This window comes from Dermacentor andersoni, chromosome 8 (genome assembly GCF_023375885.2).
Source record: "Dermacentor andersoni chromosome 8, qqDerAnde1_hic_scaffold, whole genome shotgun sequence".
Taxonomy (NCBI): domain Eukaryota; kingdom Metazoa; phylum Arthropoda; class Arachnida; order Ixodida; family Ixodidae; genus Dermacentor; species Dermacentor andersoni.
This window is the reverse complement of record NC_092821.1, coordinates 48,242,676-48,268,305: the sequence shown is the minus strand read 5'-3', so window position 1 is coordinate 48,268,305 and position 25,630 is coordinate 48,242,676. Positions and strand designations below refer to the sequence as shown.

Genomic DNA, 25,630 nt, shown 5'->3' with positions numbered 1-25,630 from the left:
GCGGAAACCTGGAGGCGTATGAAAATGGTTCTACTTAAATTGAGGATGACGCAACGAGCTATGGAAAGAAGAATGATAGGTGTAACGTTAAGGGATAAGAAAAGAGCAGATTGGGTGAGGGAATAAACGCGAGTTAATGACATCTTAGTTGAAATAAAGAAAAAGAAATTGGCATGGGCAGGACATGTAATAAGGAGGGACGATAACCGATGGACTTTACGGGTTATGGACTGGATTCCAAGGGAAGGAAAGCGTAGCAGGGGACGGCAGAAAGTTAGGTGGGGGGATGAGATTAAGAAGTTTGCAGGGACAACATGGCCACAATTAGTATATGACCTGGATAGCTGGAGAAGTATGGGAGAGGCCTTTGCCCTGCAGTGGGCTTAACCAGGCTGATGATGATGAGATAGATAGATAGATAGATAGATAGATAGATAGATAGATAGATAGATAGATAGATAGATAGATAGATAGATAGATAGATAGATAGATAGATAGATAGATAGATAGATAGATAGATAGATAGATAGGCTCAAAACAGCTGAAGTACGCCAGAATGCTATTCGCAATAATAACATGGTGGTCTTCACAGTATGAGAATGCTTAATTAAGCTGAGAATGCTGAGAATTAAGAGCCGATGAAATCCTGCTGGCAATTTTTTATTGCGATAGAAAATATGTGGACGCTCAAGGCGGTACCCCACCGTCGCGGTGGTCGTCAGTGATGTCCTGCTATGCTGCTGTTTTAGCTGTGCTGCCATCATGCGCCGATCGCCAAACTCCACCTAAATGCTATTAAGTGGTGGTGCGCTCGCTCATGAATATTGAGGGTGTCCAAAGGCACCGAGTAGGTTTGGCTGCACAGGTGACGAAGCGATGTGGATGCACCGCCAACGAATCCCTCCAGCGACTTGATTGCGAAGCCAGGCCAGCCTTCATCCTTGAGCGGCAGGCATGAACATTGTGTGCTTAAGCGTTGTGCGCATCGTGTGTGTGTGAGGTTCGCGTGCTTGAGTGTTGTGGCCAGAAGCACGCTACCTTTCCTAATGATCTACTGTGTCGGCGCAGTGGTCTAAGGGGAACGGACAGTAAGCGTCAAGCAAATGTTATCGAGTGTTTCACTGAATGCTCCATTAAACAGAGGGCAATCTGTCGTTCTAATTCCATGCACCAGAGAGGTGCGACGCCTTCAGCGCCACCAGAGGTGCTCCTCGTCGCGCCAGCATTCTGAGACGCATGGCAGCTGCCAAGAAATTATTTCACTCGAGCAGCAGTTGGCTTGCCTTCTGCATTGTACTAACATGCTGCGCTGGTGTTGTTATCATTCCCAAGGCTTCGAATGTCAGGTGGTATTGCCAAACTTTTCTTTGCCTAACTCACTTCTTCTATTTGATAGCAATTAGGCAGCTAGATCATTCTGCGCACGCCTCTATTTAAGCTATTGTTGGTAAACGGGCAATTGTGCGTTCGATGAGCGTTAGTGAGTGTACGGAGTTGGCGAAAAAGTTCTAGTTTTACCGCTGGGCAACTTTGGATGGCCTATTATACTCGGCTGCCATTTTTGTTCGCTGAACTCTTTGATAAAGGAGCGTCTTGTAGAGTCGGAAGTGTCGCAGTAGTCCTAGCCCTTCTCTTGATGATGATCTTCAATGTCCAAATGCACACAAAAATTCCATTCAGAGCTGCCATCAAATGAAGCAGTCCGGTGTAGTCGCCATAATTGTCTCTGTAGTACCCTGTGAATTAAGAAACAAAAGCAAGACCTCGTAACGCACAGAGAACATAAGTAATACAGCGCTTGAAAACTTTGGCTATTGATAATAAAAATACGCAGTTAACCTCAGGAAAAAAAATAGAAAATGTCACGCAGTCAGATGTCATGAGCTCCGCGATGGATGTACGCAGTAAATTTTCGTGGAATTTCAGCTATGGTCGGGCTAGACCAGACTGCAGAAAGAAACGCAGGTGTCGCCTTGAGCAACAGTATACTGACAAATATTTGATTTTAATTTCACCTTCCGGTTGTGGGACAACAGGTAAAAATACAACCTTAATTTTCCTACGAAGACACATCAATTTACTCGAAAGCTTCAGGCTACGTGCGGAGGCGGCGATAAAATATTTCGTTCTTTTTTTTTTTTGCAGAACCGCCAATTTTCTCGTCCGTATTAAAAGTAGTTGAAGCCACGAATGTGGTTATCATTCGTCACAGTGTCCGACTCGCGCAATCTTACAAGGCAAGTCACCATTCATGCAGTTCAGCAGGATAATGCTGGCTCTCTTGCACGTAAGGAACAGACTTCTTGGCACGAATAAACCGCTTAATTTGCGTGAAGTGTGATAGCAATAAAATCTGTGACAGCAACCACTTTAAGGTGAAATTACCAGCTTGCGCGTTTCCTACAGCTATTTTTTTCGCTAACTGAGTGCCGTTACCATAAATTTCAGCATGCGGAGACTAAACCTGTTTACTGATGTATACGTTAACTAGAAAAGACACACAAGTAGAACACAAGTAGTTATTTTGCAAGACAGCTTGCCAGCGCACCCTTTTTTTCTAAAAAGCGGCACTGTAGAAAGAAGCCTGACCCTTCTGTATAACATGGATGCGGTTAATGTCATTACTTTAGGTATTGACCCATTCTAATAGTTCACGCAGCTATACGCTGCTCAGCTCGAGCTAAAGCGCCTATGGCTGCCACATGCCAACACGGGTGGAGTGAAAACACACTTGTGTACCATAATATATGTGCAAGTTAAAGAACGCCAAATGGTCGAAACTCCTCCGGAACCATGTGTTATGGCTTCCGTTATAGACCACTGTGCTCTTGCGGAACATTAAAACCTATGTTAAAATTAGTCTATCTATTACACTTAATTACGAGAGCAGAAACATGTAAAGACTGGAAGCAGAGCAAAAAAAAAAAAAAACATGACTTCTAATGCGACTTACCGATAAGTGGAGGTCGTAAGAGAAGTAACACGCCCGTGCAGAAAAGCACACTGCCCAAAACCACCGGCAACGTGCCGATGCCGAAGTTCTTGGCCAACGCAGGCGCCTGCAGACACGTTCTTGAACCATACGTGGCCCCCAAGAGTATAGACGCTAGAACCATTTGTGGTGATGTATTCGCCCAGACAAGCCACTCGCAAGTGAGTCCTTGCACAACGTATCCGATCAGCATGACTGATTCTAACGACAACCTACGCGAATCGATGGCGATACCCGCTACCGATCTAAACGCAATGTCAGCTGCCGATAAAGCTTGTAGGAAATACACCGCATTCGAGGGATTCATACCTCGGTCACTGGCGAGGTCTGCCGCAATCGTAGTGAATATTCCCACAATGAGAATTACGACTGCGAAGGAAAGTGCATATACAAGAAAAGACAAGGTGCATAATTGCCTTGTCACTGTGGGAAGAGTAAAGCTTATTACAGTCTTATTGGTTTCCATCAGCTTAACGGAGCTTGTGGGCGGAAACACACCGGCACGTGACAAGTTGTCGGGCGGTTTAGCACAAGACGCTGTGGACTGCTCAAAGTTTGAACGCTGATTTGTGTGAGGACAATTACTTTCTGTATTTTTCGCCACGCTGACGTCTCCGTTTACCGGCTGAATCAAAACGCACGCCGCGCTTGTCTCATTCTCCTCATTGTTCGTCGCATTCCTTTCAACTTTTGAGTTGGTTAGCCACAGTGGACTTCTAAGAACGATAACGGCTGGAATCGCATTCAGGAGAATCGCTCCGTAAACAAGAAACGCTCCCCGAATTCCATACGCCGTCCGGAAGAACTCGATGAGTGGCGTTATGAAGATAGAGTTCAAGCCGAACGCGGCAAACACTACACTGCTGGCCGTTGCTCGTCGCTTCTCAAAATGCTGGGAAAGCAATACGTTAGAAGCAACGTACAAGCCGGAAGATGCAGTGCCTGCAAGAAAAATAGCAGATATTAGGTGCGAACATTTGGTAACGAGTAACGGCGCAACGAGAGAAGTTGTGGGCAAAGCAGCACAAATAGCTGTTCTCCATCTCACACGTTGTTTTCAGCGCTGTTCAATTTACGAGGCGTACACATCCAATATCCATGCGACACAATACAATTCCGGGTGTAACCGTCTGGTTAGTTGAGGGAATTAATGGGTTTCGTTTTTGCTGTTTGTGCAACACGTTACAGCGATTTGCCACAACATAGGACATTTGCGCTTGAACGTCGTGTACTGCGAATTCAGGGAGAGCTGAGCAGACGACGCGGCGCGGATGAACACATCTCCTGAAGCATTCGAGTATCCTATCGGATAATGAGTCCTACAGGTTCCACAATTTGGAAAACGACTTGTGAGATGAAGTATTGGAGTGTGGCAAAAGAAATTTTTGACACCGAACCGAATACATATCGAATACGTATCGAATAGTGAAAAAGTGAATCGAATTTATTCGAATTTCTAATATTTTGCAATAATAAACAGATTTTTTTGTCCAGTTATTATAAGGAAAAGTTGACATCCTAGTACACGCTACATTAGCAAATTTAGGTCATTACATTGCCCATTATAAAATACGCGTCATCAAAACTTCGAAATAATAAATACATGCAAATTATCAATTTTCCTCGCAGTGTCTGCGGCTGTGCATTGGCAGAAACAAGTTTTAGTAGGCTGTCTTCTGAGATTATTATAACTCGTGCACACCACGCCGGCTTAAACAAGAATAAACTTTTTCTGCAGTGATTGCAAAGCACGAAAATTCCTTTTCTCTAGTTGAAATATTTGTTGCCCATGTTGCCACCATTACATCCAATAATGTTGCATCCCAGCTCCTTTGTATTTGTTGTCTGAAAACAGATAGTTGCCGCGTCAATAAATAGTACCAAACAATACCCATTGCCAAATGTCATGTCTGAGCGAAATATGAGTGCGAATGATTCAGGTTTGCCTAGACAAGTCTAGCTCCATGGCTTACTTTCATTTCCTTTTTATATGTCTGCAGTGACGAGGGCGAAATGTGCTTGGTTCTTGCTGCACTTTCACGTTTGATTACACACAGCTGGCAATTTCAAGTATTTGAAAACTATTAGATGACTATTTGCAATTGCGAATGCGAATAGTGACTATTGTGTTTGAGCACCAAGCCGATTACGAATAATATTCGATTCTGAATTTAACATGTTCCAATTTCACACGGACATACAAATAATTTAAGGTGCCTCAGGCTCTCTGTCGCAAAATGAAAATAATTAGGTGGTTTTGTGTACCAAAACTGTGATATCTTTATCAGCCACGCCGTAGTGTGATGCTCCAGGTGAATTCTGACCACCTCGGATTTGTTAACGGCCACCCAATGCGCGGTGCACGAGCATATTTTTTTGCATTCGGTCCCCAACGACATGCGGCCTCATCGGCCGAGATAGAACCCACAATCTCGAACTCAACAACAAAATGCCTTAATGAATGGGATACTCTGAAAGATAGCACAACACTCAGCGCGACCGGTTGGATCATAATTCGATTTCCTGAACAATAAAGAAAAAAATCAGTGTTTTCGGACAGTGCTCTACCCATTTTTAAAGCTTGATAGACTGCTACAGATAACTGTTAATTCTGCGATCACTACGCCCTCTTGTTGTTTTCGGAAGCGGAGAATACAGGTAATTTATTGTAGCCCTCAACTTCCCCACATCATTGCGTAATTATTTTACCTAGAATTTATTACTAAAACTGCTTACAGATAGAACGACGTTAAGAATTCAGGGTATATAACGTTGTCCATACCGAAATATTTCGTATGAGGTGTAATTTTGTTTTTCACTGCAACCGTAACGGCGTGTACAAGTTGTGAAATTCCTGTCTGCTGGGCAAGATAGGTATGCATGCCATTTGAAACATTGAAGTTCAAGAAGATCGCTTGAAAAGGAACATAATGGTTCCTGTTCTGGTTCCTGTTCTGGAACGTTCCGGTTTACTTATTTAGGTCGCAAGTAATTTTAGGAAGTGAGCGCAAAGCAATGGTGTCATCACATGGTCGTCCTACTATTCTCAGTTTGACATTGTCTTTGATAGTAGAGCGCTCAATATATTTGTACACTAAAAAAAAAAAAAAAAAAACAGGTGGCTCAGCGCAAATTTACCTCAGAATTCCAATTCGACACCACTGCCTGTAAACCCCGCCTAGCAAACGCGACCGCCATTTTGGCATGTCTGTGTGATGCCTAGAAATGAGGGGCTACCACTGTCTAGTCTGCTTTGAAAGAGTTCCAGACGTCATGCAACGGCCTGCTCCACACGCTCTGGCATCCAAATGCATCGCAAGAACTTCGCCGGTGAATTGTGCTCGCAATTACTGCACTCACGCAATAAAAGCAGCAGGAAGCCGCTGGGAGGTACCTGCAAAAATAAAACGACGCATGCCGACAGAAAACGACGCCTGACGTACATAGTTCACTTGCAATCAATGCTGGTGTTTGCAGTACAAAAAATGATGGCCTTAGCGTTGGTTTTCTGTTACCTGAGGGAGCTGTTTCTGTGGCTGCCTATTGATTTGGACACAACTCAGTGTCGCCTTACAGCTTTACGGTTTATGTGTACGTAAAAAAATTCAAATATAATTTTTGTAGTGCACCGCATTCTGGTCAACTTTTGCCAGCTTCCTCTGCGGCGCGCACATCCTAAGTTGTAACGATTCAATTAAGCTGGCCTTTTCAGGCAAACCTCCCAATTAGGGGAGCACGTTGTTGGGCGAGTCGGTCGTACATACTTAAAGAAGGAATTGCGCTAAAAAAGACACGGACGAGTAAGGACATGGACGGGCGCAAACTCGCGACTGATTTTATTCAGTCGCGAGTTTAGTATTTTCGCGAGTTTAGTGCAGTTTAGTTTAGTTTAGTTTAGAACTCCCAATTAGTATTCATGGAAAATACGCGCTGATGGTTTTGCTGCCTTACTTGTGATTTGGCCTTTGTATACAGTGATAATACTGATTGCAAATGGCAAACATTCGTGTTGGATATGACCGTCTGTAATTTATGCCCTATGCTGCTATTCCACGGAGCACCTACAGAGGGAAATTGTCATACCAACATGCCGTCCTCTTCACATTATTATAAGAAAATGTTAAATTGCAAAGGCAGAAAGGTAGGAAATTTCTAATGTTTGTGTATCTGAGTTACATTAACGCTGCTTAACGCAGTAACCACCGCAGTGAACAAATTGTAAGTGCCAATTTCCTGTGAAATCGAAGTCGCTATATCGTGTTTAACGATTCAGTATTAAATAAAGGAGTAGTTGAGCCGACTATATTTAATGTGATAACTATGAAGTCATTATGGTTTTGATACATGTACTTATCTTTTTCTCGGGGACTGCATCTAACCCGCTAACAACGGTCAGCGTTGTTATCAATCATCGCAACACGCACCGGCATGATATAGAACATACGCAAATGTTATAGTTGATTCTATCTGTTATGTATGTCCTCGCCGAACCCTGTATAATCAGATTGCATACGCGACACGAATTGTGTAGTAGATTCTGGAAACCGCGCGGGCATCGGCGATTGCACTAGAACCTACGACGAATAATATATAAAAACCTGCGTGCTTGAAACGCTGGCCATATTTTAGACAAACGCCGACTGTGTTCACCGCTATTGTGGCGCTTATAGTGTCACTTGTTTTGCGGGCATAAGTACGCCCAATGAATGGCAGTTTCGTCAGTCACAGTTTTGCTACCGTGTTCTTGACTGTCACTACAACGTTAGAGTATAAATGCGTTGGTATGAAGTAACTATTGTACGATTACCGTGAAGAATTCCAAAGGAAATGGTGATAAACAGGACATTGTTCGCCAGGTAGCATAAACTGACTGCAATCCCTCCCAAACACGAGCAGGATAACAGCACGGCCCGGCACGAAAAACGCTGGCAGAGGTAGCCAGCTATCGGACCTGCATTCAAGAAAAAAAAAAACGCAACATTCTAGTCGTACATTATTCATACAGAGCATACCTACCTTCCGCAGGCGTAATTCTCACTTTATTGAAAAAGAAAACATGAGCCGTGTGCACCATACCAAAACATGGAACAAAGCCGTACAAGAAAGCTTGCTCCAATTTGACCTTTAAGTAGGTTCTCAACTGAATGCACTTGTAAAGAACTGCTCGTTTAGCGATCGCGTGCTGAGCGTCTACTGATTAAGTGCAGGGCTATAGACACTTCGCGATAAGCGCCTGCCAAGGACGATAACCTCGTCCAAAATTCATATCTCTCCATAGAGTTAAGGCTTTACGGAACCGGTAACCTCTCTGCAGAGTATAGCAAGCGGCACTTCTGAGGTGTCTGCGTCGCTCAACATGGGCATTTTTCTAACATTAGGAACGGAGTCTTATTCACTATATTCTTATGCTCCATGTTATGATGATAAACAATTGATATACCTACAACCAACGTTCACTTGCGGTGCATGTAGCGAAACTGCTGTTCTTGCAATTTTCTGATAAGCAGTGAGAAAAAAGAATTCGCTGTTGATCACGTACCTCCTAAAACTGTGAAGCTGCCTGGCAGGGACACCGGCCACGAAGCTTCTTCTCTGGTCGTCCCAAATGTCTCGACGATTCCGTAAAAGAAGATGCCGGCCATACGTGGCGTCGCCATGGCCAGGAACAGCACCCAGGCACAAAAGAAAGCGGTGATCCAGCTCCACCGAGAGTCAACTCCAAATAGCGGGTCATCCTTCAGGCGGCGTGCACTCACCATGATGCTCTCAGCCCGAAACGCTGGCAGCCACCAATACTTCAAGTGCTTGCGCACTTCAGCATCGCACCCCGTCACTAACCTCTGCTAGTTGAAGACAGTTTTTCTGTATGCTCAATGTTCATGGTTGAGTTGCAGCACATGCTGAACAAATGCTTATAATGGCTGATTAGCATCCGACCAGCTCAGGCGGGCTTTATCGCTTGTCGCACTTGCCACTTTTGTTTCTCACGATGCGTTGCGAAGACAGCTTGTACGTTGACTGCGCTCAAGCTTTTTCTCCCGTCTTAGCGGTACAATGAAAATCTTTAATAGGAGTGCTATGATGGGCCGCGCTGGCGAAATCGCTGTTGCTCTTACTGCAACGACAAGGAGTCGACGACTGATAAAGATACCCTCGAGTGGATGGTAAGGGCTTGCACAGCCTTATCGCTACTATTCGCCGGCAAAACACGTACCCAAAGGAGAAAATATAGCAAAAGGCGTCGTAAGGGAGAAAACATCTGCTCACCCTATTTAGGTTGGGCAAATACTGCATTTTTGCCAGCAAACCACAGCACAACTGCTGGGTATAATTCTGCCCCACAGTTTCAGTGCTAGAAAAACAAAGTTCAGCAGTTCGTTTTACAATGTGCCTTAATAATTCTGGTCCATACTTTGATTTTTAGCAAGTCCTATTTCTCTTACGTGAAGCCTTGGCGTGTCGCTTGGAGGGCACCAAGCTTTATTCGTTGAACTTTCCTGCAATAAATCTCTTGCGTTTGCACTCGTTCACCTGCACATTCCGTTCTAAGAGAAATAAAAATGTCATGTGCAGCACGTCAAAAGTATTCGCTAATGTAGGGGTACTGAGGCGATGTATGCTGTGCTTTGTGGCAATGTGTTTTGACAGTTTTCTTAATAGAAGATGATCAACTTATGCTTGGAATATAGCATTTGATGGGGGTATGCACCTTCATACTATTTTGTTATACCTCACAAACTCACAAAAATTAATCTGTAGTGCATTGAAAGCTCAAAACAGGGTCGTTAAAACAAAGAAAGAAAATTGCATAAGAAGTAGCCTTGAAAGCTGCCGAGAGTATTAGAAAGCGCTTATACTCTGGCCGTCAATAGTCGAGTGACATCTCCTTTGTGAATGCTGAAATCCTAGATATCCTTTCAGTTTGGCCTCTCCCATATGCGTTGCATTAGCACGCTGATCGTCCCCACTGCTTCAATTCCTAACTTTCAAATTCCTTCCGTAAGGCAAATTGTGTTTCGTTTGATAAATTACGTAGCTGAAAACTTCCGGCTATCGAACAAGCGAATGGTACGTTGGATGCATCGCAAAACAATTAAAAATAATTTTGATGCTTTACTTACGAAAACGACGATCTGATTGTGACGCAATCTGTAGTAGAGGACTTCGGAATAATTTTGGCCGCGTGGGGTTCTTTAACGTGCATCAATGGACGGTAGACAAGTGCTTTTGCAGTGTGCTCCTATCGGAATGCAGCTGCCGAGGTCGGAAAATAACACAAGAATTCGCGGTCAGCAGCGGAACGCCCTATCTACTAAGCCACCGTGGCAGGCTGGTATCGCGAAACTGGATCTGCGATAAGTTATCGCAGATAAGGGTTTTGTAGTCGCCACCACTAGGATGGCTTCTTTGGGGTGCGGACAAATTTCTATGCATACTATTTCCTAATCAGTGTGCCATTACTTTATTAACTGCTTTTCTGTGGCAGCAAGAGTGCACTTCCAAGACTCACTTTTGAGAAATAAAAGGGGATTCTTAAAGTTTTGCATAATTAATTGCAAAGCCACTCCATGAAAGTGCGTCTTCCACAACTCTTTAATTGCAGATCATGAGGCTCTCGCAAGGCTCCAAAAATTCAAGAGTATGCTTTTTGACGGACAATTGAGCTACAGAAAAGAACCATGCCTAAGTGCAGTTCGTGGCTAGTAGCATACAGTTTATTGTGAGGCAACTTTGTTAGCCTACTTAATTAGATATTTGCCAAACATAGTGCTTCAACTTCTGTTGCCAGCTTGCGACTATGAGAGCCACTAGTTGTTATTTGGAAATGATTTGCTCATCACAACCTAGAGAAGGGAATTTTATTGATGCCGAAAATTTGAACAGCGAAATGCGGTGAAAGCACGATAACTTCAAAATATTATTGCAAGAATGAAAACTATACGGTTTTACCTCGCTGTCGCAGACTTTGATGAACGTTATTTAGGATATCAAACATCCTGTTTTCAACACGTGGATTAAACTGCTGCAGGACAGAAACAAGTTGTGACACGACTTTTAGAGCCGCCCTTATCATGCCGACGCTCGCAGCCTCGCTTCAGTAACGAGAGGCACGGAGCAATGGGTCCTGCTTTACGACGATATCACCGCGATGAATTTCCTCCCTTAAGCATAACATTTGTTTTTAGGAAAGAGAGGACTAAGAGAAAGCTCTTGCTTATTCTGAGAATTGTGTCAAGGGCGAAAGATATGCGCCTATCTTCGTCGATGACGCCCTGGAAACTTTGTGGGTTAATCGTTATCTTGCCAGCGTGTAAACACTTGTAATCGGCTTCTGCTACCGCACATGTGGTTGCTCCTCCAGTTGAGTGGAGTTAGAGAGAGAAATGGAAAAGAGAAAAGGCATGGAGGCTAACTGGACGCGCGTCCGGTTTGCTACTTTGCAATGGGGTAAGGGGTATAGGGATGAAAAAAAGACAGAAGGAGGAGAGAGAGGGAGCAAAGTTTCGCCCACATTTAAATGTTCCCACCGAGTCTACACACAGTCGCCAAGACCTGTCAACATGAGGCACTGCAACGACGCTTTCGTGGCTTTCTGTGACATCGACGCGTACTGCCATGGTCGAATGATCTTCATTTCCGAAAATGGTCTAGATTCCAGCCGGTTCAACGCTAACCGGAGAGCTTCGCGCTCGACGTCATAGTAAGGCACATATAACAAGAAATGCATCGGTTATGTCATCTATACGAAACGACATTTTTTGAATCAATAATAAGGAGCATTCGCAAGATTCCTTCGATCGATAACGAGATGTCAGACACTGGTGCAATATTATGCGCCGCTATTGAACACGGTTTTCTACCACCAGCACTGATAAACACTGAGCACAAGGACGTATAAATGAATCTACAATTATTTCGTTGTTCATAACAACAGCCCCATGTATAGAGATCTTAAGGAAAGAGTACTTTCTTGGTGAAAAATACTTTCAGAGTTTCGCTGGCAACGAAAGTAAGAAGGTGTCCGAAATGAAGTTATAATAATAGTTTTTTGCTTGTTCGATACTTTCCACTAGCTCTTTGTGCATGATGCAGGCTTTATGCATGTTAGGCAATGATGGGTTCTGGAGATGCCGTTTTTAATCTTCACCTTTCATCCCAAGCAAACAACTGACTTATTAATCCATGGGCTTACATTTCCTACTCTTACTATTGTCGGTAGGAAATTGTGAACGCACCGCATTTCGAAGTTCTTGAGGAAGCGCCAAGGACCGTCAGCAGTACAAGCTCCGGATTAGGAAACTGTGGTAAATCGAGAAAAATATAAGCAATGTTTCTAGCATTTCTACATCATTGGTGCGCCAGGAGACAGAGACCACGCATTCTTCCCTCTTACTTTTTGAAACTTCGTCTAGGTAATGCTCAAGTAGACCAGTTTATGATCTGATATTTCATCATACACATAGGTATCCGGCACAAAATGCTCACGTAGACCAGTTCATGATATGATAGTCCATCAAACACGTGGGTGTCCAGCACATGACGTAACATGCCGCTGCTAACAAAAGAGATCCAGGATTGAGGTGGTAGCATTCTGGATGCGGGAGGGTTGCTTAAGTAGTTTGGTTGGATCATAAAAAAAGAATTGTATCAACTAAGCGTTTAGTTTCATTGAAAGCGGTACAGGAAAGTCGGAATCCCATGTAGCTGAAGGGACATGGAAATCACCGCCTATTACCATATTGCTTGAGTAACGGCGGATGGCACGAAGAAATTCATTTAGCATGTCACAGAATGCTTCGTTTGTGTCTGGGGCTCGGCAACTTCCGCCGACTATAAAGTTAGGATCATCTGAGTCTACCTTTAGAGAGCCGAGTTTCGTTAGCGCATACGCAGAAATTCTACAGAGAGCGAAATAACGATACATAGGACCATTACTAAGCACGGACGCCTCAAATGAGACGCGTCCATACCTTGGGAAGACCAATCCCAAATTAGGCGTACCTCTCACAATTGCAAAACTAGCTTGAAGCAGCTCAAGCAGCCACCAAAAACTCTGCTCCCGGCCCTGATGCTATCACGGACGCGATTCTTCGGAAGCTTGACGCTAGAGTCCTGATTAATAACAATTAATAACTGTTTGATTGCGGGAGCTGGCTCGAAGGCCAATTGCTAATGGAATGGAAGCACTTTACATTATCATGATCCCCAAACCTAAACAGACGCCTCCCCCCCTTTTTATTGTCGCTATGAGGGCCATTTCACTCACGTCCTGCGTGCGCAAACTGTGCGAACGAGAAGTAAAAATAAGTCTGTGGCGGTACCTTGAACAAATAATATGGTTCCCAAAAACCATGATAAGGTTCCGTATGGGGCTATCCTGTGAAGCCGCATTCTTGCCGATCATAAACCTTATATCTAACATGGCCCTCGGAGAGGAAAGTCCAGTGCTCGTAATAGACCTCAAGGGCGTAATTGATAACCTTTCTCACAGAACAATATTGAAGGAAATCGAACTGATGGGTTGCGGAGAACGTACGTGCAACTACATGTGGGCTTTTCTCTTCAACCGCAGCGCGACAATAGGCATCGGTCAAATCGCTTCACAAATGTTCAAAATGCCCACTAGAGGAACACCCCATGAGGCAACAATCTTACCTTTGCTGTCAAACATAGCGATGTGTCGTCTGGCGTGTCAGCTGGACCAAATCCCTGATTTGGGTTACACATTACGCGCAGACAACATAACTCTGTGTGCAGTAAGGAGCCCCCTGGGACACAAACACGTACTACAACAAGTAGCCGAGAGAGCAGACATATTCTCGAGGAGCAGTGGCATCAAACGTGCCCGCGAAAAAACACATGTCATTATGGTTCGTTCGTGGGGCTACATATCTAACGGACCTGTCAACATCGTAGTGGGACGGTACACGACCCAAGAAGTTACGACAATGCAGAGCCCGGGTTTCTGGCGCAAAAGTAGCGAGAAAACGGCACACATCATCAAAGCACTCAAAACCACCAAGAATAACATCGCACAAATGATCAGCCGCGTAACTTATCGGAAAGCAGGCATGTAAGAAAACGACATGGTAAGGCTTGTCCAAGCACTAGTGATACGCCGAGTGACGCACGACCTGCCCTAACACTTCCTTAGTCATGAAATGGCGAGGCAGGTCGACATCATAATATCAGTATACGACGCGGTCTTCGGACTGCCCAAGGAGACGTCCATAGAGCGCCTGCTAGCCTTGGCAGTACACAACACATTTGAAGAGCTAAAACAATCCACATCCAGAGGGAACACTGGGGCTACACTCAGGCAGAACGGGTTCCACTGACAAGGGCACGTATTCCTCCACACTACAATCCATTACAAAATACGTTTTACCACTACCGACCTCAACACGAGCTCAAAAAACTGTGGCCCCCATACCCAACAAACACCCGAATTACAACAAATCAAGGCGCAAAGCATGCGCACAACGTATTAAAACAATCTATGAAAATAATCATGCGTGCAACACAATATACACGGACGCAATCGGGTATCCGAAGTAAACCCGAACGCCAGCGAATGCACAAAGCACCAAGAGGTACGCAGTGGCAATCGCGGACACGATAGCCAAGCAACAGTTTACGGCATCCGTCAGGGCAGGTACTCCGCCGGCTGCAGAAACTTTCGCTGTGGCAATGGCTCTCGCTCACGTCGAACGCACGCAGAAGAGTGTCACCATAATCACAGGCTCACAAGAAGCATGGTGCCTGCTTCTCAAGGGGTCATATGACCAAAACATGTCGCTCAATAATACCGACGAAATTCGCTCATCATCAACGGATCGGATGACACTCAGGTCACAAAGGCCTTGAGGGGAACGACCCGGCCGATTCGCAAGCCTGAGGGATCATTAACCGCGAAGACTCGACTGGGACGGTCTTCAAGATGTCTTGGCAAGGTATTCAAGACTTCTGAAGACGTCTTAGCAAAACTGTCGGATGTTATAAAACGTGTTGTAGCCATCGTGAAGGCCAGATAAGGTATATAAGACGTTTTGCAAAACATCCCGTAGCCGTTTCAAAACAGCTATAAGACGTTTTGCGACACGTTTTGTAGCCGTTTTAGCAACGGCTATACGATGTCCTGCAAAAGATATTAGGTTGTTTTAAAAACGGCCGTAAAAATTTTGCGAAACGTTTTATAGCCGTCTTAAAAATTATTTCCCAACATAATGAACAGATTTCTGAAAAGCAAGGTACGATACCTTCAAGTCAATATTTGTGTAAAATAGCCCTATAAACTCGTAAAGGATTTTGTTGAGTTACATTTGTAAATTTGTTGAGTGACAGGTCATTTAGGACCCTAAAATGACGTACGTATGAAGCATTCAAATCTCTTTAAAAAGTGACGGCACTTCTACTCAGGAATGTTTAACATTTATTGCCCGCGCCCGCACCTTAAATCTTTATGGAGAACCACCACTTGTCCATTGGGCTAGGGAGTAGCTGCAAAAATGACAGCAAGGTCAACCAAACCTGTCGACTTACAGCGGGAACACTATTGTCAGGGGAAGCACTAGCACTAAGATGACATTTCAAGTTGTCTCTAGACCAGAAATTCTGTCATAACGTTGCAATCCGAGTGTCTGTCTCTTTCCATATCAACTGTTCAATGAAATTTTGCTGAGCTTTGGTGAACTGTCTAGAAACGGCATCCACTGCACATATGGGATGGTGTGGGAAGGCCGAAAATGATTTTCCTTACCTTGTCAACATTTTTTCAAAATTTGCCGATGGAATAATATCAAGGACTGCAGCAACACTATCACGGAAGTATTTCTTAGATGGATGTGTGGCATACAGGTGAATTTAGGAACAAAACACACATTTGCACTATAGCATTAATTACAAAAGAATTGTGTGTATCTTGATATTTGCTTAATGTACAGATTATTAGGAATTTTCCTAATCCTCCTAATATTGATAACAGTGTGGCTATACTGACAGCCACAATCCCTATGGCCCATTTCTTACAACCCACCCTAGCACCACAGAAATATTGGCAAGGCCACAAAAGTTATAACACATGTTAAAGCTAAGCTTAACATAAAGCATATGTAATTGCACAAATGAAGCGCTAAAGTAGCCAAACGGTTCAAAGAATTTTTAGTAAATCAAGTGAATAACACCACTACATAATAGAGAGGTTTAGCTTTGCCGGTATTCGGGTAAATGCAGGAGGATGGGGGCGTGGGGGCGTCGGGGCGGAAGCTTAAACGGCAGCAGCTTGCATGGTGTAGCCACCTGGTGGCGCAGAGCTCAAGCAGACAAAAAAAAAAAGCTAATATTGCCGTAACTAAGTGTACTCTACTTCGCTGCTGGTGTATATTTTCGGCACTGGAAAAATTGTTTTGCCGACAAAAATTTGCACCCGCAGCAAAGTAAAATAGACTTTCTTGCTGCAATATTAGCTGTTTTTGTCTGAGCTCTGTACCACCAGGTGGCTACACCGTGCAGGCCGCTCCCGCTTACGGCCCCGCCCCATCGGCCTGCGTTTAGCCGAATACGTGACAAGCTAAGCCTCTCTGTTCAAAATGTTTCTAATACACTTTCTAGACATTTGCTTTGTGACTGTCAGTTATCACACATTAGTCACTTCATGATTCAGCGAGCTGGCTTACATAGTTCCGCAGGATGATGCACTGCAGACAGTGTAGCTTGCTCCCTAATGTTGCTTGAGCGCAGATTTGGTCCCTTGAGTTAGATAGTAAGACAAGATTTAAACAATTTACAATAAAACAACGTTATAACGAAATGGGGCATAACGACTTATTGGATGTAACAAAATGAAATCCCCCTTGAAATCTCCGTATCTCCGTAGATATCTGTGTTTCATAACCTTGTTTCAACGAAGTAAATTTATCCTGCGAATAGATATGTGGAACTTCAGTTGTCTCCGAAATACAAACTTGATATATCTCCGAAACAAAAAATGACCGACCTTTGCAGGCTGTGTCGCACTCGGCGGGGTTCGGCAAACATTCGGTGCCAAAACTTTTGGGTATTTGCGTTTAGTGAGACTTCGAACACTGTTCTTTCTCGCGTATAGGCGCATAAGCTGAGGCTCATTATCACCATCGCAATTTCTCTCACTATGGCACCGCGCAGGCTAGCGCAGCTAGGCGTGGCCTCAGAGATTGTACCATTGCAATATCAGAGACCACGCATCCCTGTGCAGCATGTGCTACTCGAACGCGACAAACGTTGTTGGTGTCGCAGCGTCCAACCTGTTCAACCGCATCGCGAATTCGCGATGCTAGAGACATGCCAACTGAAAGCGGAAATGAAAGACCATCACATTGAAATACAACGCAGCTATCGTAAACGCTATCGTGTCAGATGCAAAGAAGGTAAATGTTGACGCCGCCGAAATTTCTTTTGCTGTCTTCTGTTCAGCGCACGTAGCCATGTAAGGGTTCTACTGGCTGCAAGGCTATTTTCTATGCAATTTCAACTTTGTTCAGTTCATTACGCATGCATTGCAATGAAGGGCAGTAAGGAGTATAATCAAATGATTTCGACTCTCCCTTCAACGTCGTTACAAAGAGATTTCATAGCATATGACTGATAAGTGTTGCCACGTATTTGTACGGAAGCTTTCTTTGCAAACAGTAAGTGTTAGGAATTCGACCTAGGCATCTCGCGTATGCAGATGGAATACTGCAATCACTGCGATTCAGCCCTTTGTGTAGTCTAATAGGTAGAACCCGGGATACTGACGTGAAATCTAGTTTCTCGGCGATAGCGAAAGCGTTATCCAAGAAGGTCAATGTGATGATTAGAGGCTTACACGCATCTCGCAAGTGACATTTTTTGTTTTTATTTCATACACATGCTGCTTGAAGCGCTTTTCGAAAATGCTTCTTTTGTTCAGGTAAACGGAATCACAGTTCACGCACAGCATACCTATAAAGCGCCGAAAAACCATTTCACAGCATGTCCTTCACACGTACCAGTTCATGCTGCAATGCGCAGGCAGCTGCATATATGCATCGCATTGATTTCATTGGCTTTCAGAAACCTTCATATTGCGCTCGGCCATTAGGCTCTCTGCGCAGTAACGGGTTGTACGTCGTAGAGGACGTTCTCTCAGGCCTAGTAGTGTCAGCTTCGTCCATTATGCGTTGGTGGTGCGTCACGCATTCGTACTGGCGACGTGGCCTTAGTGGGAGATGTCATCCTCAACCGACTACGCATGCTTCGCGCGTTCGACACGGCAGCTGTGTCATGGTAAACTCAGCACACTAAAGCTTTCTGGCTTGTTATCAGCTGCTTTTCTGCGTTGCATTTGTCGCTGTGTGCTCATAACGCAGCGGACTTGTAGCTCGCCCATTTTACTTGCTGATCGACTTTACCACGAAAGTGAAATTGCTCCGTTGGTTACTGGTATTCGACGTGACTCTATGCCGTTAGTTTTCGTGCCTTTAGGTGGCTCACTTTGCCGCTCCGAACGCGCAGTATTTTGTTTTTTCGAGTGCACTGGTTGACACAATGCGGCCTCGAATGGTTGTAACTTGTCCGGGAGTAGTCGAATTTATTTCATTTATTTATTTAGTACATACTGCTAGCCTTATATATAAGGCTGTAGCAGGCATCCTCCTTCCTTCCTTGAGAATAATACCTATGGTGCGCGTCGGTGCTGTAGAACCATTTTTGATGCGGATGAATAGTGACCGGCCGATAACCATTCAAAGTTGTTGTTGACTGCTAGAAAATCACCTACAAAGTTTTGGCGATTGCCACCAGTGCACATAGAAGCACCTTAATAATCGAAGTTTTGAAGGACTGATATGACTCTGCCATTGCACATGGGCACGTTTACTCTAAATTTATTAGAGTGTTCTATGACCGGCATGCTAAATCTCCTAAGTACGTAGAGCTTAGTAATAATGCGAGGATGCCAGGAGAAAGGGAATACGTCATTGCGGCCTCGATAATGAAGCTACACTTTAGAAAACGCACAAATGAAACGTCATATCGCGTGTAATTGTGTTGTTTGTGCCTTCAAATAAATAAATTGATAATTGTGTCCTGTATATGCGGCATATGTATTTTTGTGCCTTCATTAAATGCAACTTTTGGACCCAATGCGTATTGCAATTCCAAAACCGTTTGTTGAGGTAGCAATATTTTTTTTCGCTGCTGCACTTTTACCGTCTTCAACATACATTTTTACCGTCTTCAACTTTTTACTCACATTAACTTGCATACTTTGCCACAGGATAAGAAAATTCAAATTCAACGCTTTATCTGGCTTATGCGTTCTCTTGCTTCTTGAGTTCATGTTACAAGAAAAAAAAAAGATAGGACGCTGATCAAGAGATGTTAATAAAAATTGGACGTTTAGGCTACTGTACAGAAGACTTTTTCACAGACAGATCAAAACTACGGAGTTCCAAGTATGAAGTGCTGAATAATGCTATCATTAAGATTGAGCGCTTTTTCCGTAGTCTGAATAGCGAGGGAGTCAGATAGTGTCAGAGGACACCTTTCTTTATAGGTTTCTTCCTATTCTTCATGTGGACAATAGGGTAGCTGTGGAATCGTGGTGGATACTTTCCAAAACATTTACTTGAGCCTCCTCTACTTGTTGATAACGTAGTGCCTCTATGACTGCTGGTGCCTCCACTGAATCAAGTGCCTTTTCGCAATCTATGAAAGTAATGTAGAGATGTTGATTGCATTCTGCACATTTCTCGAATACCTGATTTCTTACATGAATGTGATCTATTGGACAGGATCCCTTCCTGAAGCCAGTCTGTTTCCTTGGTTGACTGAAGTCATGTGTTGCCCTTTATCAATTGGAAGTTATTTTCGTGAATACTTTATACAATACTCAAGTAAGCTATTGGGCCTATTATTTTTCAATTCTTTAATGTTGTTTTTTTAGATTTGTATAATGTTGGCTTTCTTCTAGTTCTCTGGGACCCTTGAAGTCGTGAGACATTTCGTATCAAGTGCCACAAGCTCTTCAAGCATGATGCCTCCTCCTTCATTGAATAAATCGACTGTTATTCCATCTTCACATGTCGCATTTCCTCGTTTCATGTCTTCAAAGGTCCTTCCAACTTCATTGAAAGTTATCGAAGGAGCCTCTGTAACCTGTTCATTACTACTTTCAAAGAAGGTGCCCTGGCTGGTCTCAGTAGTACAGTATAGAATTCTTCCACTGCTTTTACTATATCTTCGAAATTGCTGATGATATTGCCCTGCTTATATTTAAGTGCATACATCTTGCCTTGTCCTATGCCAAGTTTTCTTTTTGCTGATTTCATGCGGCGTCCACTTATTACTCCTTTCTCAGTCTTTCTTGCCTTATAATTTCGAATATCTTTTTTCTCCTTGTTGATCAGTTTTGACAATTCCGCGAATCCTATCTGACCTCTCGAGTTAGACTGTTTCATCCTTTGTCGTTTCTTTATTGGGTCCTTCGTTGCTTAGGAGAGCATAACTACTGGTTGCCTTGGTTCATTGCCTCCCGCTTCATGTGCTGATTCTGTAGACAGCCGAGTAATGGTTTCCTTCATTACCTCTACGTCATCTACATCTCGCAGTTCTAAGGCTGCATATTTGTTTCCAAGTACCAGCCTGAATTGGTCCGCTTTTATCCTTGTCGCGTCTAGGATGACCTGTTTCTTCTTGACGAATTCTACTCTTTGTCTCTTGAAATCCAGGTGAATCCTGTACCTAACTAACCTATGGTCACTGCACTTTATGCTACCTACTACTTCAACATCTTGCGCTATGCTGAGATCTGCAGAAAGTATGGAATCTATTTCATTCCTTGTTTGACTGTACGGCTTTTCAATGTCCCCTTTTGTTGCTACGCTTTCTGAAGGTGTTCATTATTCGTAGCTTATTCCTTTCTGCGAATTCTACCATCTCTCCTCTAGTGTTTCTAGAGCCGACGCCATCGTATAGTACATTCGCACGTTCTAAAGGTCAGAGTTCTTATCTGCAGGGTGCCAACGTCATTCGGTCCCGACCAAACGAGGAAAATTAACAGCCGGCGGCCGCGTAGGGAGAGAAGTTTTGTGCATAAAGACGGCCGGTAGTATACCTGGCATAGCACTCTGGAGTGCCGCGCAGTGGTTCATAAGGGAAAGATGGCTCACTAGGGCTAATGTTTTCCTATCTATCTTAAGAAGTTTTGTGCATACACAGCTTGCATTTTCAGGATTAGCGCATATGGCACTTGGGTTAAAATTGTATCTTTCGCATTTTTAGGTTTATTTTGTGCAACGCAGCTTTAATGTTCTCATAATTTTTTTTTGTTTCATAATTTTTGTGATACTATGTTTATATACCACAGCCTCGTTGATATGTTCCCGTTTATGTACGTTTTCCTGGCGCCAACGTTCGCAACTCAAAACAAAAAAGATAACCGAATAGTGTTATGCTCATTTTCTACCGGTTCATACGTTCCCAGAAAACAAAATTTTTCTGCACCAACGTTCAGTACGTTGCCTAACTGCGATCGTGTGATACGTTTTCCGGTCGCTAGAGCCCATTTAAACATGAAAATGCATGAGGTGCGCGCGATCGAGAACAGTATATAGCAGCAAGACGCGGCAGCTTCACCGCGATACTCGCCCACCCGCCTTACGTGAAAACGCCGGCACGCGCTCAGTTTCTCATTTCGGTACCAGCAAATCCTCTCCGGAGTCGTCGCACGTTATATTCGTGGATATCACCACCCATCCTATTGCGATAAACATTTTCGCCTATGCGTTTCACAATGCGTGGTGCCGTCAGAAGTGTGGCGCACGCTATTGATAAATGATAAGCGAAACGCGCCACGGTTGCCTGCTGCAGAGCGGGATAGTATACGTGTTCCGGCGGGTAGATCCCTTGTCAACAAGAAAAGCTGCGAGGCGCGCGCGATTGAGAGCAGTGTATTGTAACGTAGATTGAAGATGGAGTCTTATAAAATAGACACTTCTCTTTAATGGCGCGCTAGAAGAATAACAAGCAGCTGACGTGCTTCATCGTCTTTCATGGCGCCAACCTTAGCGCGCGCCGTTCCGTGGTGCGGGAGCCCCGCATCATTGTGTCAATTACCCCCCATGCGAAAAGCGACCGTCTCGGTCGCGTGAAAAAGTTCTTTCAGCGACAAGAATTGGGGCTCCTCATGTACATCTCTGCGCTCACGTACGCGCACAGTAGGGTTTCATGCGCACTACATGGAAAATTTCAGCGCGAGGGCGAGGACGGAGCGAACCAGGGTCAGAACTGCAGGATCGACATCGAAGGTAACGTCACTGAGGCGGCGTGTAACCTTGTAGGCACCAAAATACCGTCGGAGCAACTTTCCCGGGACTCCACGACGACGGATGGGCGTCCAGGCCCACACGAAGTCGCCGGTATTGTAATGGACGTCGCATCGACCCTGGTTGTATGGAAGGGTGTCGGTATGCTGTTGGCTCCGGATACGATGCCGAACAAGCTGGTGTGCTTCTTCGGCTCTTTGTACGAACTCTTCCGCGTGTTCACTGGTCGGGCTATTATCAACCAGAGGAAGCATGGCGTCAAGTGTTGACGGGGCGTGGCGCCCATATACGAGTTCGAACGGCGTAAACTGCGTAGTCTCCTGTACATCAGTTTTATACGCGAAGGTCATATAGGGTAAAATCTCGTCCCATGTCTTGTGCTCTACGTCGATATCTTTACGCCATAAGATAGCCATCTTTATGGCGTCGATAACGCCGACAAATGGCAAGTCATGGTCAGGGTCCGAGGACGTTGTAGGGAATGGTGCGCGTGACAAACGGTCATCGTCGCTGTGCTTTCTTCCAGATCGGTAGACAACTGTAGTGTCGTACTCTTGTAAGTGCATGCTCCAACGGGCTAGTCTGCCTGAAGGATCCTTCAGGTTGGCAAGCCAGCACAGGGCGTGGTGATCGCTGACAGCCTTAAAAGGTCTACCGTACAAGTAGGGTCGGAACTTATTAATTGCCCAAACAACCGCTATGCATTATTTTTCAGTGGTTGAGTAGTTTTTCTCAGCATTGGTGAGACTGCGGCTTGCATAAGCAATGCGGAGTTCCACACCAGCTTGCCACTGAACAAGAACTGCACCAAGACCCGTATTGCTGTCGTCAGTATGAATTTCAGTGTCAGCGTCTTCGTCGAAATGAGCAAGTATTGGCGCCGCTGGCAAGCGCTTGCGCAATTCATCGAACGACTGCTGCTGCTCGTCCGCCCAAAGGAAAGGTACATCGTCGCGTGTGAGCCGTGTCAGAGGTTCAATAACTCTCGAGATTCCCTCGACGAAGCGCCTATAATAGGCGCACAAACCAAGGAAGCGTTGGACAGCCTTCTTGTCTGTGTGTGGAGAAAACTCGGCTACGGCAGTTAACTTGTCGGGGTCTGGTCGGACGCCTTTAGGGCCAATGACATGGCCAATAAATTTGAGCTCTTGGAACCCTAATAGCTTTTTTCAGGCTTGGTGGTGAGGCTGGCAGTACGGATCGCCGCGAGGACACTCTCGAGTCGTGCGAGATGTTCGTCAAACGTGCTCGAGAACACGACGACGTCGTCCAGGTATACGAGGCAGGTTTGCCATTTCAGTTCAACAAGCACGGTATCCATCATCCGCTGAAAAGTGGCAGGTGCGGAAGAGAGACCGAAGGGGCGAACTTTGAGCACATAAAGCCCGTCAAGTGTCACAAACGCTGTTTTTTCACCGTCCTCTCTATCAACTTCGATTTGCCAATAGCCTGATTTAAGATCCAACAAAGAAAAAAACTTGGCATGTTGTAGACGATCCAATGCGTTGTCGATGCGTGACAATGGATAAACATTGCGCTTGGTGATACCATTCAACTTTCTATAATCTACACAGAAGCATTGAGTGTCTTTCTTTCTGACTAACACTACAGGGGAGCCCCATGGGCTTGTGGACAACTGGATCACGTCGTATTGAAGCACCACTTTCACCTGATGCTTGATCGCTTCCCTTTACACTGGAGACACTCTGTAAGGATGCTGACGAACAGGACGTGTGAACTCGTCCGTAATAATGCGGTGCTTTGTGATGGACATGCGCCACACTTTGGACGATGTTGAAAAACAGTCTGCAAATTCATTCACCCGACTCAGTAGACGGTCTTTTTGATAGTCTGGCAGAGCAGCGTTAACGTGAATCCGTTCTTTTAGGCTGGGCAACTCCGATTGCTGAGACGATGCGATTTCTAATGTGGCATTGCCAGTAACGTCAATTATTTCGCGAAGAAATGCGATTGCCGTTGCTCGCGGTACATGCCAATATTCGTTGCTAAAGTTTGTTAGCAAGAAGACTGAACATTTGTTGCGCACCTGAAGAAGCCCTCTGGGTATGCAGATGTGGCGCTCAAGAAGCAGGGGGATGTTTGCCTCAGCAATTCCTTCGGCGTCGTCCTCCATTTTGCATCGGACAAGGGTAAGCACGCTGCTCTGGGGTGGCATCGTGATGTGATCGTCAGCTACGCGAAGCGCGATGTCATGGTCATTGTAATTGGTGTTTGCTATGGCAAAGCTGACTCTAGACTCTTGCAAGTGGATGATGGCACCTCTCGCCTGAAGGAAATCCATGCCGAGTATAAGGTCCTTTGAACATTCAGGAAGAATGAGGAAGTCGCCGATGTACGTGAAGCCCCGAATGTGGACTCGTGCCGTGCACGATCCTCGCCATTTTCGATCCTCGCCATTGCAGCAGCAGCAGCACTATGGCTCCACGCAAAGGGAAGCAGAAGGAAGAACAGTCAATCGTCTCTCTGGGACCGCAAGCCGTCGGCAACGAAAATGTTTTTGGCGTGGCTCATATATACGCCAGCTTCAACGACACCTTCGTTCATGTTACCGATCTCTCCGGCAGAGAAACCATTGCACGAGTGACTGGTGGCATGAAGGTGAAAGCAGATCGTGATTAGGCATCCTCCTACGCAGCCATGTTGGCTGCTCAGGATGTGGCTGAGAAGTGCATGCAAGTGGGCATCACTGCTCTGCACATCAAGCTGCGTGCCACAGGGGGAAAGCAGCTTGCACGAATCTGCCCCTCCTGCTGTACGAATGTGAGTTCCAGTCCATTGCGTCGAAACTTTGTTCAGTATACGCGCGAGATTCTGGCTCATAACAGACGTGTCCGCACCCATGTCGATTAACGCCGTGACTTCGTAGTCATCTATGGTAACCAGTACGTCGCAAGATACTGACACCGAACTACACTGTTTTGTCTGCGTCTAAATTACGTCATATTGCAGTCGTCGTAGTGGAGGATCTTCAGCGTTCGCAACGTCAGCGACCTCACCTCCGCAGGTCACTGGACTCAGTTTTTCCTGGAGACAGGGCTGGGTGAGCGACGCCTTGTTGCACTCGGCATGAAGACGGGGGTGGAAGACCTGTTTCGGGCGGATGACGGTGACCGGGGGACACGGAATCGTGAGGCGAACGAGGTCCTGGTGTCCGCGAGGTAGGCTTCCATCCCCAGGGGGCGTTCACCATTGCGCCGCCACGGCGCATTCAGTGAAAATCCACGGAGGCCAGCTCGACATGCGAGGCTGTTGCTGCCGTACCTCCTGTTGTGGTGTCTCGCGTCGCTCTGTT

The 25,630-nt window shown here is 45.1% G+C and overlaps 1 protein-coding gene across 1 annotated transcript; it reads right to left on the bottom strand.

Annotated features, from left to right (window-relative positions):
• Positions 1 to 644: 644 nt before the first annotated feature.
• Positions 645 to 9,168, bottom strand: LOC126530780 (monocarboxylate transporter 12-like). Its single transcript, XM_050178067.3, has 4 exons — positions 8,532 to 9,168; positions 7,800 to 7,943; positions 2,954 to 3,934; positions 645 to 1,736 (listed from the first exon to the last, which is right to left on the bottom strand). The coding sequence occupies exons 1-4, from the start codon at positions 8,749 to 8,751 to the stop codon at positions 1,543 to 1,545; spliced, it is 1,539 nt and encodes a 512-aa protein (XP_050034024.2). The 5' UTR covers positions 8,752 to 9,168; the 3' UTR covers positions 645 to 1,542.
• Between the last annotated feature and the right edge of the window lie 16,462 nt (positions 9,169 to 25,630).

Excerpts from the sequence above, each read along its gene's own strand:
- LOC126530780 (XM_050178067.3), bottom strand. The coding sequence starts at position 8,751 with ATGGTGAGTGCACGCCGCCTGAAGGATGACCCGCTATTTGGAGTTGAC. Across the intron at positions 3,935-7,799 it reads TTCCTTTGGAATTCTTCACG|GCACTGCATCTTCCGGCTTG; the intron begins GTAATCGTACAA and ends TTTTTCTTGCAG. Across the intron at positions 1,737-2,953 it reads CTTACGACCTCCACTTATCG|GGTACTACAGAGACAATTAT; the intron begins GTAAGTCGCATT and ends CTTAATTCACAG.